General features: G+C 33.9%; 1 protein-coding gene across 3 annotated transcripts; it reads left to right on the top strand.

Moving 5' to 3' along the window:
* The first annotated feature begins 415 nt into the window (after positions 1-415).
* On the top strand, positions 416-5,279 carry LOC120009688 (protein NDL2-like). 3 transcript variants are annotated; one of them, XM_038860364.1, is made up of 11 exons: positions 420-818; positions 946-1,048; positions 1,576-1,673; positions 1,776-1,864; positions 2,855-2,915; positions 2,995-3,081; positions 3,554-3,631; positions 3,710-3,766; positions 4,099-4,154; positions 4,450-4,585; positions 4,754-5,279. In XM_038860364.1, the coding sequence occupies exons 1-11, from the start codon at positions 759-761 to the stop codon at positions 4,991-4,993; spliced, it is 1,065 nt and encodes a 354-aa protein (XP_038716292.1). In that variant the 5' UTR covers positions 420-758; the 3' UTR covers positions 4,994-5,279. The 3 variants fall into 3 exon arrangements, with proteins under 3 accessions (XP_038716293.1, XP_038716292.1, XP_038716294.1); XM_038860365.1 differs by lacking the exon at positions 2,995-3,081 and having other exon boundaries at positions 416-818; XM_038860366.1 differs by lacking the exon at positions 420-818 and having other exon boundaries at positions 946-1,071.
* Positions 5,280-14,687: the final 9,408 nt, after the last annotated feature.

The following is a 14,687-nucleotide window of genomic DNA, read 5'->3' as shown; positions in this document are numbered from 1 at the left end:
GTCTGAGTCCAAACACATAAATTTTGTTTACTTTTTTGTCTGAATCCTAACTCGAATTAGATTAGTGATTGATTTACTTGTCCGGATTTAAATCAATTTAGATTAAATTAATTAAATATGTTCTAAATTTAATCTAAATTAGAATCTATATATAAATATTTTGTTAACAGTGATATTTTCCGACCCGAAACTCTTTTTTTTTTCCATCCCTCAAAGGATCCCAATCCCGCACAAACACAACTAACAAAAAGTAAGTGGTGCAGGGGAGTGAGCAATGGAGCATGACCAGCGATGAGCTGGCACATCTCCGGGGTTATCCTTTTTGCGGCGTCCAGGTGGCATACAGCTGTTACGATACTGTTCTCTTCAAAGTGACTTTAAATACGTCTTTCAACGGTGACGTTTCTTGCATCACCATCGTGAAAACGCCCTCAAAGCGACCGTTTTAATACCCTCCAACGGTCACATGGCCAATGGATTGCTTCAAATATTCACTTGACAACACGTCAACGCCTTGACTGTAGGACTGAATAGTCATTTCATTATTTCGCTCTTTCTTTTGAGGGCGTTTTAGTCATTTCATGATATTCCCAAGGGCCAAGAGAACCAAAATTGAAAGCAAGCCACTGGCAGTGGAGAGATCAAAAGGAGGAAGAAGAAGGTGAAGCAAAGAAAGAAAAGAAGAAATTTCGATAAGCGAGTTGATTAATCTTCGTATCTTGGTTGCTACATTTGCGAGATTGAAGGAGAATCGAAAGATGGGTGAGTCGAGTGACTCAGTGTCTATTGATATAGACATGGTTTCTTTTGGAGAGAAGGTACTTGAGTAATTGACATTGACAACCTTCAAGAAACAGCCATTTCTACCTTGAAATATATTCTTTTTATGTGTTTCTTTGTATTTTTCTAGTATTGTTTTTATGGTCTGGTTAATGCTATTTGCAGGAGTGTGTGGTGGTGAAAACAAGCAGAGGAGCAATCTCTGTGTGTGTTTGTGGTGATCAAGAAAAGCCTGCTTTGATAACATACCCAGATGTTGCTCTCAATTGTATGCCTCAATTCTTGTTCCTGGTAGACTTATCGAACCCAATATGCAGTTTCTTGAGATAAATTTGCTACATCCATCTGGTTGTCGAATGAGATTCCGCTATATGGTTCTCATTTTCATTCTCTTTGTTAGTGGGTTTTGGTTTTTTTTTTTTTGAGGCGCTTCGTACATGTTCTTTGAAGATAGTCTACTTGTGTTTGGTAAAATTAGTCCACATCTGTACGCTGGCGTTTGGAGATTATTGACTCGGATTCTTTTGCCTCCTAGTTGGAAATCATTGGTTCTTTGAAGATACACTTTAATTGGTTATTGTTCTCCTTGCAGCATTATTGATAGTAATTGACTTTCCAATATTTGGGCCCTTTTTGTGCTCCTGGGTTCTTGGGAATGATTGAATCTCTTTTACACCTCTTGCGCATTTTTTCGTGTTCAGCTACTTCATAGATCATGATTAAATATTGTGAAGTATTTTAGTAGTCATTTGTGTTTCATTTTTCACTTTACTGAATGTCTTTTGGATTTTACAGACATGTCTTGTTTCCAAGGCCTATTATATTGCCCAGATGCAGCTTCTTTACTGCTTCATAACTTTTGCATCTACCATATTGATGCCCCGGGACATGAGGTCAGTATCAGTTTTAATCTTTTCTTGCTTTAAAGTTGTGTTTAGCTTTTAATTCTTGTTTAATAAGGCCATTCTACACCATTTGTTTAAGAGTTCTTGCAGTTGGGAGCTGATGTGATATCTTCAGATGCTCCATTGCTTAGTGTGGATGATTTAGCAGACCAGGTGGCTGAAGTGCTTGATTACTTTGGGTGTGTAAATCTTCATTTGTTTCACATCTTATTCTTACTGTTTAGATTTTTCGTTTCTTGCATTGGGAATTAAACAAATGGTAGATTTTTAGTTCACAATTTCACATTGTTTCCACACTCTAAGGATTTCCAAAGAGTCGATGACAAATTAAATTTACGTTTAGCATATGCTGTTCTCATTTGCCCTTGGTGGATTTTGTTTTCTACTTTTCTCTCAATTATGAAGTCATAATTGTTCTACTGCTTATGTTCATTTATTCTTTCTGGTTTTATGTGATACTCTAAATCTTACAAGTTACATAAACATGTTGTTCCCTGTCAGGAATATGTGTAAGATTGTGCCATTCTAATTTTTGTTGGCTAAAGTATCTGATTGGCCATTTATTGCTACCGTGTCACTGATGACTCTAGGTGCTACCAGATTCTACATCCATTGATCCAGTCTGTTGTTTTATCCACAATATGAGTGTCCAATAAAATGTTAGACTTGTTGTTGATCTTTGCACACATGTCATTCTTGACTCTCAAGTGGACATCATTTATCTTCAAGTATGCTTACCCAACTATTGGCTCATGTACAAAATGCAAGGGGTTAAGGACAGAGTACATGAATATATATCAATTAGCCAGGAGCAATTTGCTCTCCAGTAACCATCTAGATTTTTCGGATGAAATCCTCTGTCGGCTGCCTTGTACATGCCCTGATGTGTTCAATGACATCAAGCATAATTCTGCGCCATATGGTATTTTTGTGTGCATGCCTAGTGGTAGAGTTACTGAGGTGCAACGTAGAGGTCATAGGTTCAATTCCTGATTGTCTTCCCACATTTTATATGTAGGGGTAAGTTTGCATCATGCTTTAGCATCTTCAAAATTCTTCGAAGGGCATTATATTTAATATATCTTCTTTTTTTCCCCAGTATTTGTTTAAACTTTTTAATAAATGTCAGTTTCAGCTTACTCATGTTTCAACTATGGATCTTAAATCAGGCTAAAGCAGGTTCTGTGTTTGGGTGTCACAGCGGGTGCCTACATCCTTACTCTCTTTGCGGTAAGCTGCCAAAATAAACTGCCCTTCTTGATATATTCTACTTCTGTGATGGTTTAATTTATTTGACGCTTTACTGCAGATGAAGTATAAGGAACGGGTGCTTGGGTTGATTCTTGTCTCCCCTATTTGCAGAGCACCTTCGTGGCCGGAATGGGTCTACAACAAGGTCTTAATATGATAATATAAAACTAATAGGTGTTGCTCTCGTGATGGATCCTAAATGAGAGTTTCTGCAAAATTTAGAATTTGAAATAGTCTTTTCCAACATCCGACACTGATATTGACACGGATCCTTGGAAAATCTATAGTACAATTTGCGTATGGTACATCATTCACTTGCCTGACCTAGTGTAGCCAACAGCCAAAAACCTTGCTATAAATGTGTACCACTTAATCACAGTAATTTTCCAAATTTCTCAATATTTATTGTGGCTTCATCTTTAATGGGATAAAATTGAAACACTTTCGAATTTTCCTCAGCAATTGTTTCTTTGGTCACCAAATATGAAACTGTTTCTTGGCACTGTCCACTTGTGTTGTGCTGGCACCTACAGTAAAGATACATGGTGACATGCACATACACTACCATTTGAGGAAGATATATTTACTGAAGACCTTTAGTTTACTCTACTTTTCAGATATTGCTGAACTTGTTATATTTCTATGGTATGTGTGGTGTCTTGAAAGAATGTCTTCTTCAGCGCTATTTCAGTAAGGTAACTCTTATCCATGTGACTTAATTTTTGGCCTCTCTGGTATTCATAGATGATATAATTTTCATATTTTTCTTCTAGGAATTTAGGTGCGGCATGCATGGTTCAGAATCAGACATCATCCAGGCTTGCCGAAGGGTAAGGGAACTGCATTAGAATTCTTTCTTCTGTAAAGAGAAACAACTGTAACTGCAAATTCGTCCAATGAAGATTCATATCCTACACAAATAGTCCCATCCATAGGTTTGTCTAATTGTAATAATGGGGATCAGTTTGAAAGTGTTCAGCAAGTTTGATTCGAATGTTAGACAAGGACAAATTAATCTATCTTCTTTCTTGAGCTTATTATTGTATTCCATATCCGTTTATGTATGGATTCTTAATGTCTCAACAAAAGCAGATCTTTTGTTTTACTCCATTCTCGTTAATCATGAACGGGTACTGATACATTTTGGTTGCATGTTTACCAGCTGTTGGACGAGAGACAAAGTTTGAATGTAGTGCGCTTTCTTCAAGCAGTTAATGAGTAAGTTTTTGTAATTCTGGATATCTCATTGTTTGGCACAATTTCTTCTTCTAAGAGTAAGGGTCCAAAACTATTTAACAATACATTAAGTTCCGAGTGGGACTTTTTCCATTGCCGTACTTGCATTTCGGATGCTGGTCAAACATTACTGTGCAAAAACATATGCTCTACAAAGTCTATAGTCGCATTTCACGCCATCTTTGAAAATTGCTATACTATTGCAAACGTCACTGAGCATATTCGACCTAATAGGTATGTCTTAGACCTGCCATTAATTTGTGAAGTTTATTTGCAGGAGGCATGACATTACAGAGGGCTTGAATAAATTGCAGTGTAAGACGCTTATGTTTGTGGGTGAAAGTAGTCCTTTCCATGCTGAATCTGCATATATGAGTACCAAAATGGGCAGAAAGAAATGTGCTCTCGTTGAGGTTGGATGTCTTTTTGAGCTGTTTCTTCTCTTTCGTCACTGTTTATATACACTCTTGAGTAAATGATAGTCATCTAAATAATAATCAATTTCTGAGTATTGCATTTAAGAATGAATTGAAAGCAAGAAATTGACATATTTTTCATTGATTTATTATATATCATATTAGGTTCAAGCATGTGGCTCTTTGGTCACAGAAGAAGATCCATATGCCATGTTAATCCCAATTGAATTCTTTCTCATGGGGTTAGGATACTGCAGACAACCATATTTCGCTTCCTCATCAAGCAATGGCACGAATCCTGCGAGCCCTGCAAGCTACTCATGTATAACACCCGAACTCTTATCTCCGGAGAGTCTGGGAATCAAGTTGAAGCCCATCAAAACTCGTATGGATATTGAAATTTGATGCTGAAGTACAAAAACTTCCTTGAATAATAATCCCAGCTCTGTTTATAATTGTAGCCACGGTTATTAGTGTATACCGTTTACAGGGTAGCATATTCATATTCTTTGATTGGTGTTGTAAGGTAGATAGTTTTGGTACTTCAGGTTCAAATATTGGATTCATTATATTGTATTGTAAAAGTCATAGATGTACAATCAGTTTCTAGGAGCATTCTCTTCTATTAAGACTAGTAGCACCAAGAAGAACAAGAAAGAAATTGGGATTACCCATCATTATCATTTTTCCAGGTGTTTCATGTGGTATTTTGTTGAAGATTTTTTTTTTCACTAGTATTAGTTTATATATATATACTTAAGAGTAAAGATTCTTCTCTACCTTCTTGTCTGGATTTGATATGTTGATTAGGAGGTTTTGGATTAGCAGCATGGTCATTACTGGAGAACAAGAAAGAGTAGTCTCTGGAGTAAGTGAGTTCTGCTATCCTCTCTTGCCTTGCTTCAGGGTTTGACCAAGTTCTGCTATCCTCAGGAAGAGGACCAACGTCCTGAGGAGGAGTGAGTGTGGAGACCTGGATACTTGTAGCCTTGGGGAGGGGGTAGTGGGTAGTGGAAAAGGAGGCTTTACTTGAAACTTTGTTTATTTTATTTGGAGAGATTTATGAGTTCTTTTATTTAACATATTAGCGATTGGATTCGAAAATGGTGAGATTTCTAATATTCAATTGTTGACCTGTTGAGGTGAATTTACTATGTTATAATAAATGTAAATTTTAAGATTGTTGCGAGTTAAAGAGAATTTTGATCAATTATTGATCCCGTTGGGACAGTGTTACATCAAGTAAGTGAAATTGTCAATGTGCTACAACGAGTTTTGTTGGTGAGTTTCCTTGTATATTAATATTTATTCAATATATTAATTAAATGAATAAAATAAAAAAGGAAAAAAAAAATTTGGTAGGTTTTCTCATATATTAATATTTATTCAATATGTTGATTAAATGAATAAAATAAAAAATAAATAAAAGAACAATTTTGTCTCCGGAATTGAACTTGGATTTTAAATAAGTGAATTTGTCAATGTGTTATAGTATATTTTGTTTGTAGAGTTACCCTATGTATTAATATTTACTCAATGAATAAAATAAAAAATAATGCCTCTACCGCGAGTTGAACATGAATTTCAAATAAGTGAAATTGTCAATGCGCTACAGCGGATATTTTTGTTAGAATTCCTCATGTATTAATATTTATTTCATAATTTGATTCAATGAATAAAGTAAAAAATAAAAGGAGGAGTGAATTTGCCAATATGCTATAGTATATTTTGTTTGTAGGGTTACCCTACGCTTTAATATTTACTCCTCAATGAATACAATAAAAAATAATTCCTTTCTTGCGAGTTGAACATGAATTTCAAATAAGTGAAATTGCTAATGTGCTACAACGGATATTTTTGTTAGAATTCCTCATATATTAATATTTATTCCATAATTTGATTCAATGAATAAAATAAAAAATAAAAGGAGGAGTGAATTTGCCAATGTGCTATAGTATATTTTGTTTGTAGGGTTACCCTATGTATTAATATTTACTCCTCGATGAATAAAATAAAAAATAATTCCTCTATCGCGAGTTGAACATGAATATCAAATAAGTGAAATTGTCAATGTGATACAATGGATATTTTTGTTAGAATTCAACATATATTAATATTTATTCCATAATTTGATTCAATGAATAAAATAAAAAATAAAAGGAGGATTTCACTGTCGAGAGTCGAACATGGATTTCAAATATGTGAAATTACCAATGTGCTACATTGTTAGGATTCCTCATATATTAATATTTATTTCATATATTGATTCAATGACTAAAATAAATAATAAAAAAATAAAAAACAGGATTCCGTTGTTGGAAGTTTAACCCGAATTTCAAATAAGAGAAATGACATATGTGCTATAGTGGATATAATTGTTAGAATTCCCTCATATATTGATATTTATTCCACAATTTCAATCAATGACTAAAAAAAAATAAAATGAGGATCTCGTTGCCAAGAGTTGAACACGGATTTCAAATAAGTGACATTGCCAATGTGCTACAGCGGATTTTATTGTTCGAATTCCTCATATATTAATAATTATTCCATAATTTGATTCAATGAATAAAATAAAAAATAAAAGGAGAATTCCTCTACCAGAAGTCAAACTCAGATTTCAAATAAGTGAAACTTCCAATGTGCTACAGCGGATTTTATTGTTAGGATTCCTCATATATTAATATTTATTTCATATATTGATTCAATGAATAAAATAAAAAATAAAAGGAGGATTTCGCTGGTCAGAAGTCGAACCCGGATTTCAAATAACTGAAATTGTCAATGTCCTACAACAGATATTATTTTTAGAAATCCTCATGTATTAATATTTATTCCATAACTTGATTAAATGAATAAATAAAATGTAAAAGAAGGATTCCATTGTTGAGAGTCGAACCCGGATTTCAAATAAGCGAAATATCCAATGTGCTACCACGGATTTTATTGTTAGGATTCCCCATATTTTAATATTTATTCCATAATTTCATTCAATGAATAAAAAGTAAAAGGAGGATTCCACTGTCGGGAGTCGAACTCGGATTCCAAATAAACTAAAAATCCAATGTACTACAGCGGATTTCATTATTAAAATTCCTCATATTTTAATAGTTATTCCATAATTTGATTCAATGAATAAAAAGTAAAAAGAAAATTCCACTGCTGGGAGTCGAACCCGGATTTCATATAAGCGAAATATCCTATGTGCTACAACGGATTTTATTGTTAGGATTCCTCATATTTAATAGTTATTCCATAATTTGATTCAATGAATAAAAAGTAAAAAGAGGATACCGCTACCGGGAGTCGAACCCGGATTTCAAATAACTGAGATATCCAATATACTACAGCGGATTTTATTGTTAGGATTCCTCATATTTTAATATTTATTCCATAATTTGATTCAATGAATAAAAAGTAAAAGGAGGATACCGCTAAAGGGAGCCGAACCCGGATTTCAAATAAGCGATATATCCAATGTGCTATAGCGGATTTTATTATTAGGATTCCTTATATTTTAATATTTATTCCATAATTTGATTCAATGAATAAAATAAAAAGTAAAAGGAGGATTCCGCTATCGAGAGTCGAAGCCGGATTTCAGATAAACTAAATATGCAATGCGATACAGTGGATTTTATTGTTAGGATTCCTCATATATTAATATTTATTCCATAAATTTATTCAATGAATAAAATAAAAAGTAAAAGGAGGATTCCGTTGCCGGGAGTCGAAGTCGGATTTAAGATAAGCGAAATATGCAATGCGATACAGTGGATTTTATTGTTAGGATTCCTCATATATTAATATTTATTCCATAATTTGTTTCAATGAATAAAATAAAAAGTAAAAAGAGGATTCCGCTGCCGGGAGTCGAACCCAAATTTCAAATAAGCGAAATATCCAATGTGCTATAGCGGATTTTATTATTAGGATTCCTCATATTTCAATATTTATTCCATAATTTGATTCAATGAATAAAAAGTAAAAGGAGGATTCCGCTGCCGAGAGTCAAACCCGAATTTCAAATAAGTGAGATATCCAATGTGCCACAGCGGATTTTATTGTTAGCATTCCTCATATTTTAATATTTATTCCATAATTTGATTCAATGAATAAAAAGTAAAAGGAGGATTCCGCTATTGGAAGTCGAACTAGGATTTCAAATAAGCGACATATCCAATGCGCTACAGCGGATTTTACTGTTAGGATTTCTCGTGTTTTAATATTTATTCCATAATTTGATTCAATGAATAAAATGTAGAAGGAGGATTCCGCTGCCGGGAGTCGAACCCGGATTTCAAATAACTGAAATATCCAATGTGCTACAGCGGATTTTATTGCTGGGATTCCTCATATTTTAATATTTATTCCATAATTTGATTCAATGAATAAAATAAAATATAGAAGGAGGATTCCACTGCCCGGAGTCGAAGCCAGATTTCAGATAAGCGAAATAGGCAATGCGGTACAACGAATTTTACTGTTACGATGCCTCATATATTAACATTTCTTTCATAATTTATTTCAATGAATAAAATAAAAAGTAAAAAGAGGATTCCGTGCCTGGAGTAGAACCCGGATTTCAAATAAGAGAAATATCCAACGTGCTACAGCGGATTTTATTGTTAGGATTCCTCATATTTTAATATTTATTCCATAATTTGATTCAATGAATAAAATGAAAAGTAAAAGGAGGATTTTGCTGGCGGGAGTTGAACACGGATTTCAAATAAGCGAGATATCCAATGTGCTACAGCGGATTTTATTGTTACGATTCCCCATATTTTAATATTTATTCCATAATTTGATTCAATGAATAAAAAGTAAAAGGATAATTCCGCTGCCAGGAGTCGAACCCGGATTACAAATAAGCACGATATCCAATGTGCTACAGCGGATTTTATTATTAGGATTCCCCATATTTTAATATTTACTCCATAATGTGATTCAATGACTAAAAAGTAAAAGAGGGATTCCGCTGCCGCGAGTCGAACCCGGATTTCAAATAAGCGAGATATCCAATGTGCTACAGCGGATTTTATTGTTACGATTCCCCATATTTTAATATTTATTCCATAATTTGATTCAATGAATAAAATAAAATGTAGAAGGAGGATTCCGCTACCCGGAGTCGAAGCCAGATTTCAGATAAGCGAAATAGGCAATGCGGTACAACGAATTTTATTGTTAGGATTCCTCATATATTAATATTTATTCCATAATTTGTTTCATTGAATAAAATAAAAAGTAAAAAGAGGATTCCGCTGCCGGGAGTCGAACCCGAATTTCAAATAAGCGAAATATCCAATGTGCTATAGCGGATTTTATTATTAGGATTCCCCATATTTTAATATTTACTCCATAATGTGATTCAATGACTAAAAAGTAAAAGAGGGATTCCGCTGCCGGGAGTCGAACCCGGATTTCAAATAAGCGAGATATCCAATGTGCTACAGCGGATTTTATTGTTACGATTCCCCATATTTTAATATTTATTCCATAATTTGATTCAATGAATAAAATAAAATGTAGAAGGAGGATTCCGCTGCCCGGAGTCGAAGCCAGATTTCAGATAAGCGAAATAGGCAATGCGGTACAACGAATTTTATTGTTAGGATTCCTCATATATTAATATTTATTCCATAATTTGTTTCATTGAATAAAATAAAAAGTAAAAAGAGGATTCTGCTGCCGGGAGTCGAACCCGAATTTCAAATAAGCGAAATATCCAATGTGCTATAGCGGATTTTATTATTAGGATTCCTCATATTTCAATATTTATTCCATAATTTGATTCAACGAATAAAAAGTAAAAGGAGGATTCCGCTGCCGAGAGTCGAACCCGAATTTCAAATAAGCGAGATATCCAATGTGCTACAGCGGATTTTATTGTTAGGATTCCTCATATTTTAATATTTATTCCATAATTTGATTCAAAGAATAAAGAGTAAAAGGAGGATTCCGCTGCCGGGAGTCGAACCTGGATTTCAAATAAGCGAGATATCCAATGTGCCACAGCAGATTTTATTGTTAGGATTTCTCATATTTTAATATTTATTCCATAATTTGATTCAATGAATAAAAAGTAAAAGGAGGATTCTGCTGCCGGGAGTCGAATCCGGATTTCAAATAAGCGAGATATCCAATGTGCTACCGCGGATTTTATTGTTACGATTCCCCATATTTTAATTTGATTCAATGAATAAAAAGTAAAAGGATGATTCCGCTGCCGGGAGTCGAACCTGGATTTCAAATTAGCGAGATATCCAATGTGCTATAGTGGATTTTGTTGTTAGGATTCCCCGTATTTTAATATTTATTCCATAATTTGATTCAATGAATAAAAAGTAAAAGGAGGATTCGGCTGCCGGGAGTCGAGCCCGGATTTCAAATAAGCGAGATATCCAACGTGCTACAGCGGATTTTATTGTTGGGATTCCTCATATTTTAAGATTCATTCCATAATTTGATTCAATGAATAAAATAAAATGTAGAAGGAGGATTCCGCTGCCGGGAGTCGAAGCCGGATTTCGGATAAGCGAAATAGGCAATGCGGTACAGCGAATTTCATTCTTTGGATTCCTCATATATTAATATTTCTTTCATAATTTTTTTCAATGAATAAAATAAAAAGTAAAAAGAGGATAATGTGTTACAGTGGATTTTATTGTTAGGATTCCTCATACGTTAATATTTATTCCATAATTTGATTCATTGAATAAAATGAAATGTAAAAGGAGGATTCCGCTGACGGGAGTTGAACCTGGATTTCAAATAAGCGAGATATCCAATGTGCTACAGCGGATTTTATCGTTACGATTCCCCATATTTTAATATTTATTCTATAATTTGATTCAATGAATAAAAAGTAAAAGGATGATTCCGCTGCCGGGAGTCGAACCGAGATTTCAAATAAGCGAGATATCCAATGTGCTACAACGGATTTTATTGTAGGGATTCCTCATATTTTAATATTTATTCCATAATTTGATTCAATGAATAAAATAAAATGTAGGAGGATTCCGCGGCCGGGAGTCGAAGCCGGATTTCAGATAAGCAGAATAGGCAATGCGGTACAACGAATTTCATTCTTAGGATTCCTCATATATTATTATTTCTTTCATAATTTTTTTCACTGAATAAAATAAAAAGTAAAAAGAGGATAATGTGCTACAGTGGATTTTATTGTTACGATTCCTCATATGTTAATATTTATTCCATAATTTGATTCATTGAATAAAATGAAAAGGAAAAGGAGGATTCCACTGGTGGGAGTTGAACCTGGATTTCAAATAAGCGAGATATCCAATGTGTTAGCGCGGATTTTATTGTTACGATTCCCCATATTTTAATATTTATTCCATAATTTGATTCAATGAATAAAAAGTAAAAGGATGATTCCGTTGCTGGGAGTCGAACCCGAATTTCAAATAAGCGACATATCCAATGTTCTCAGCAGATTTTATTGTTAGGATTCCCCATATTTTAATATTTATTCCATAATTTGATTCCATGAATAAAATAAAAAATAAAAGGATGATTCCGCAATCGGGAGTCGAACCCGGATTTCAAATAAGCGAGATATCCAATGTTCTACAGCTGATTTTATTGTTAGGATTCCTCATATTTTAATATTTATTCCATAATTTGATTCAATGAATAAAAAGTAAATGGATGATTCCGGTGCCGGGAGTCAAACCCGGATTTCAAATAAGCGAGATATCCAATGTGCTACAGCAGATTTTATTGTTAGGATTCCCCTTATTTTAATATTTATTACAAAATTTGATTCAATGAATAAAAAGTAAAAAGATGATTCCGCTGCCGGGAGTCGAACCCGGATTTCAAATAAGCGAGATATCCAATGTGCTACAGCGGATTTTATTGTTAGGATTCCTCATATTTTAATTTTTATTCCATAATTTGATACAATGAATAAAATAAAAAGTAAAAGGATGATTCCGCTGCCGGGAGTCGAACCCGGATTTCAAATAAGCGAGATATCCAATGTGCTACAGCGGATTTTATTGTTAGGAATCCCTATATTTTAATATTTATTCCATAATTTGATTCAATGAATAAAAAGTAAAGGTGAGATTCCTCTGCCGGGAATCGAACATGGATTTCAAATAAGCGAGATATCCAATGTGCTACAGCGGATTTTATTGTTAGGAATCCCCATATTTTAATATTTATTCCATAATTTGATTCAATGAATAAAAAGTAAAAGGATGATTTCGCTGTCGGGTGTCGAACCTGGATTTCAAATAAGCGAGATATCCAATGTAGCATTTTATTGTTGGGATTCCTCATATTTTAATATTTATTCCATAGTTTGATTCAATGAATAAAATAAAATGTGGAAGGAGGATTCCGCTTCCGGGAGTCGAAGCCGGATTTCAGATAAGCGAAATAGGGATTGCAGCCCAGCGAATTTCATTCTTAGGATTCCTCATATATTAATATTTCTTTCATAATTTTTTTCAATGAAGAAAATAAAAATAAAAAGAGGATTCCATGCCAGGAGAAGAACCCGGATTTCAAATAAGCAAAATATCCAATGTGCTATAGCGCATTTTATTGTTAGGATTGCTCATATTTTAATATTTATTCCATAATTTGATTCAATGAATAAAATGAAAAGTAAAAGGAGGATTCCGCTGTCGGGAAACGAACCTGAATTTCAAATAAACGAGATATCCAATGTGCTACAGCGGATTTTATTGTTAGGATTCCTCATATTTTAATATTTATTCCATAATTTCATTCAATGAATAAAAAGTAAAAGGATGCTTCCGCTGCCGGGAGCGAGCCCGGATTCCAAATAAGCGAGATATCCAATGTGCTACAGCGGATTTTATTGTTAGGATTCCCCATATTATAATTTTTATTCCATAATTTGAGTCAATGAATAAAATAAAAAGTAAAAGGACGATTCCGCTGCCAGGAGTCGAACCCGGATTTTAAATAAGCGAGATATCCAATGTGCTACAGCGGATTTTATTGTTAGGATTCCTCATATTTTAATATCTATTCCATAATTTGATTCAATGAATAAAAAGTAAAAGGATGATTCCGCTGCCGGGAGCGAACCCGGATTTCAAATAAGCGAGATATCCAATGTGCTGCAACGGATTTTATTGTTAGGATTCCCCATATTTTAATATTTATTCCATAATTTGAGTCAATAAATAAAATAAAAAGTAAAAGGATGATTCCGCTGCCGGGAGCGAACCCGAATTTCAAATAAGCGAGCTATCCAATGTGCTACAGCGGATTTTATTGTTAGGAGTCCCCATATTTTAATATTTATTCCATAATTTGAGTCAATGAATAAAATAAAAAGTAAAGGAAGGATTCCGCTGCCAGGAGTCGAACCCGGATTCCAAATAAGCGAGATATCCAATGTGCTACAACGGATTTTATTGTTTCAATTCCCCATATTTTAATAGTTATTCCATAATTTGATTCAATGAATAAAAAGTAAAAGGATGATTCCGCTGCCGGGAGTCGAACCCGGATTTCAAATACGCGAGATATCCAATGTGCTACAGCGGATTTTATTGTTAGGATTCCTCATATTTTAATATTTATTCCATAGTTTGATTCAATGAATAAAATAAAAAGTAAAAGGATGATTCCGCTGCCGGGAGTCGAACCCGGATTTCAAATAAGCGAGATATCCAATGTGCTACAGCGGATTTTATTGTTAGGAATACGTATATTTTAATATTTATTCCATAATTTGATTCAATGAATAAAAAGTAAAGGTGGGATTCCTCTGCCGGGAATTGAACATGGATTTCAAATAAGCGAGATATCCAATGTGCTACAATGGATTTTATTGTTTGGAATCCCCATAGTTTAATCTTTATTCCATAATTTGATTCAATGAATAAAAAGTAAAAGGATGATTTCGCTGTCGGGTGTCGAACCTGGATTTCAAATAAGCGAGATATCCAATGTTCTACATTGGATTTTATTGTTGGGATTCGTCATATTTTAATATTTATTCCATAGTTTGATTCAATGAATAAAATAAAATGTGGAAGGAGGATTCCGCTGCCGGGAGTCGAAGCCGGATTTCAGATAAGCG

Source organism: Tripterygium wilfordii, chromosome 11 (genome assembly GCF_013401445.1).
Source record: "Tripterygium wilfordii isolate XIE 37 chromosome 11, ASM1340144v1, whole genome shotgun sequence".
NCBI classification, from domain to species: Eukaryota; Viridiplantae; Streptophyta; class Magnoliopsida; order Celastrales; family Celastraceae; genus Tripterygium; species Tripterygium wilfordii.
This window is presented reverse-complemented; position numbering and strand designations above follow the sequence as displayed.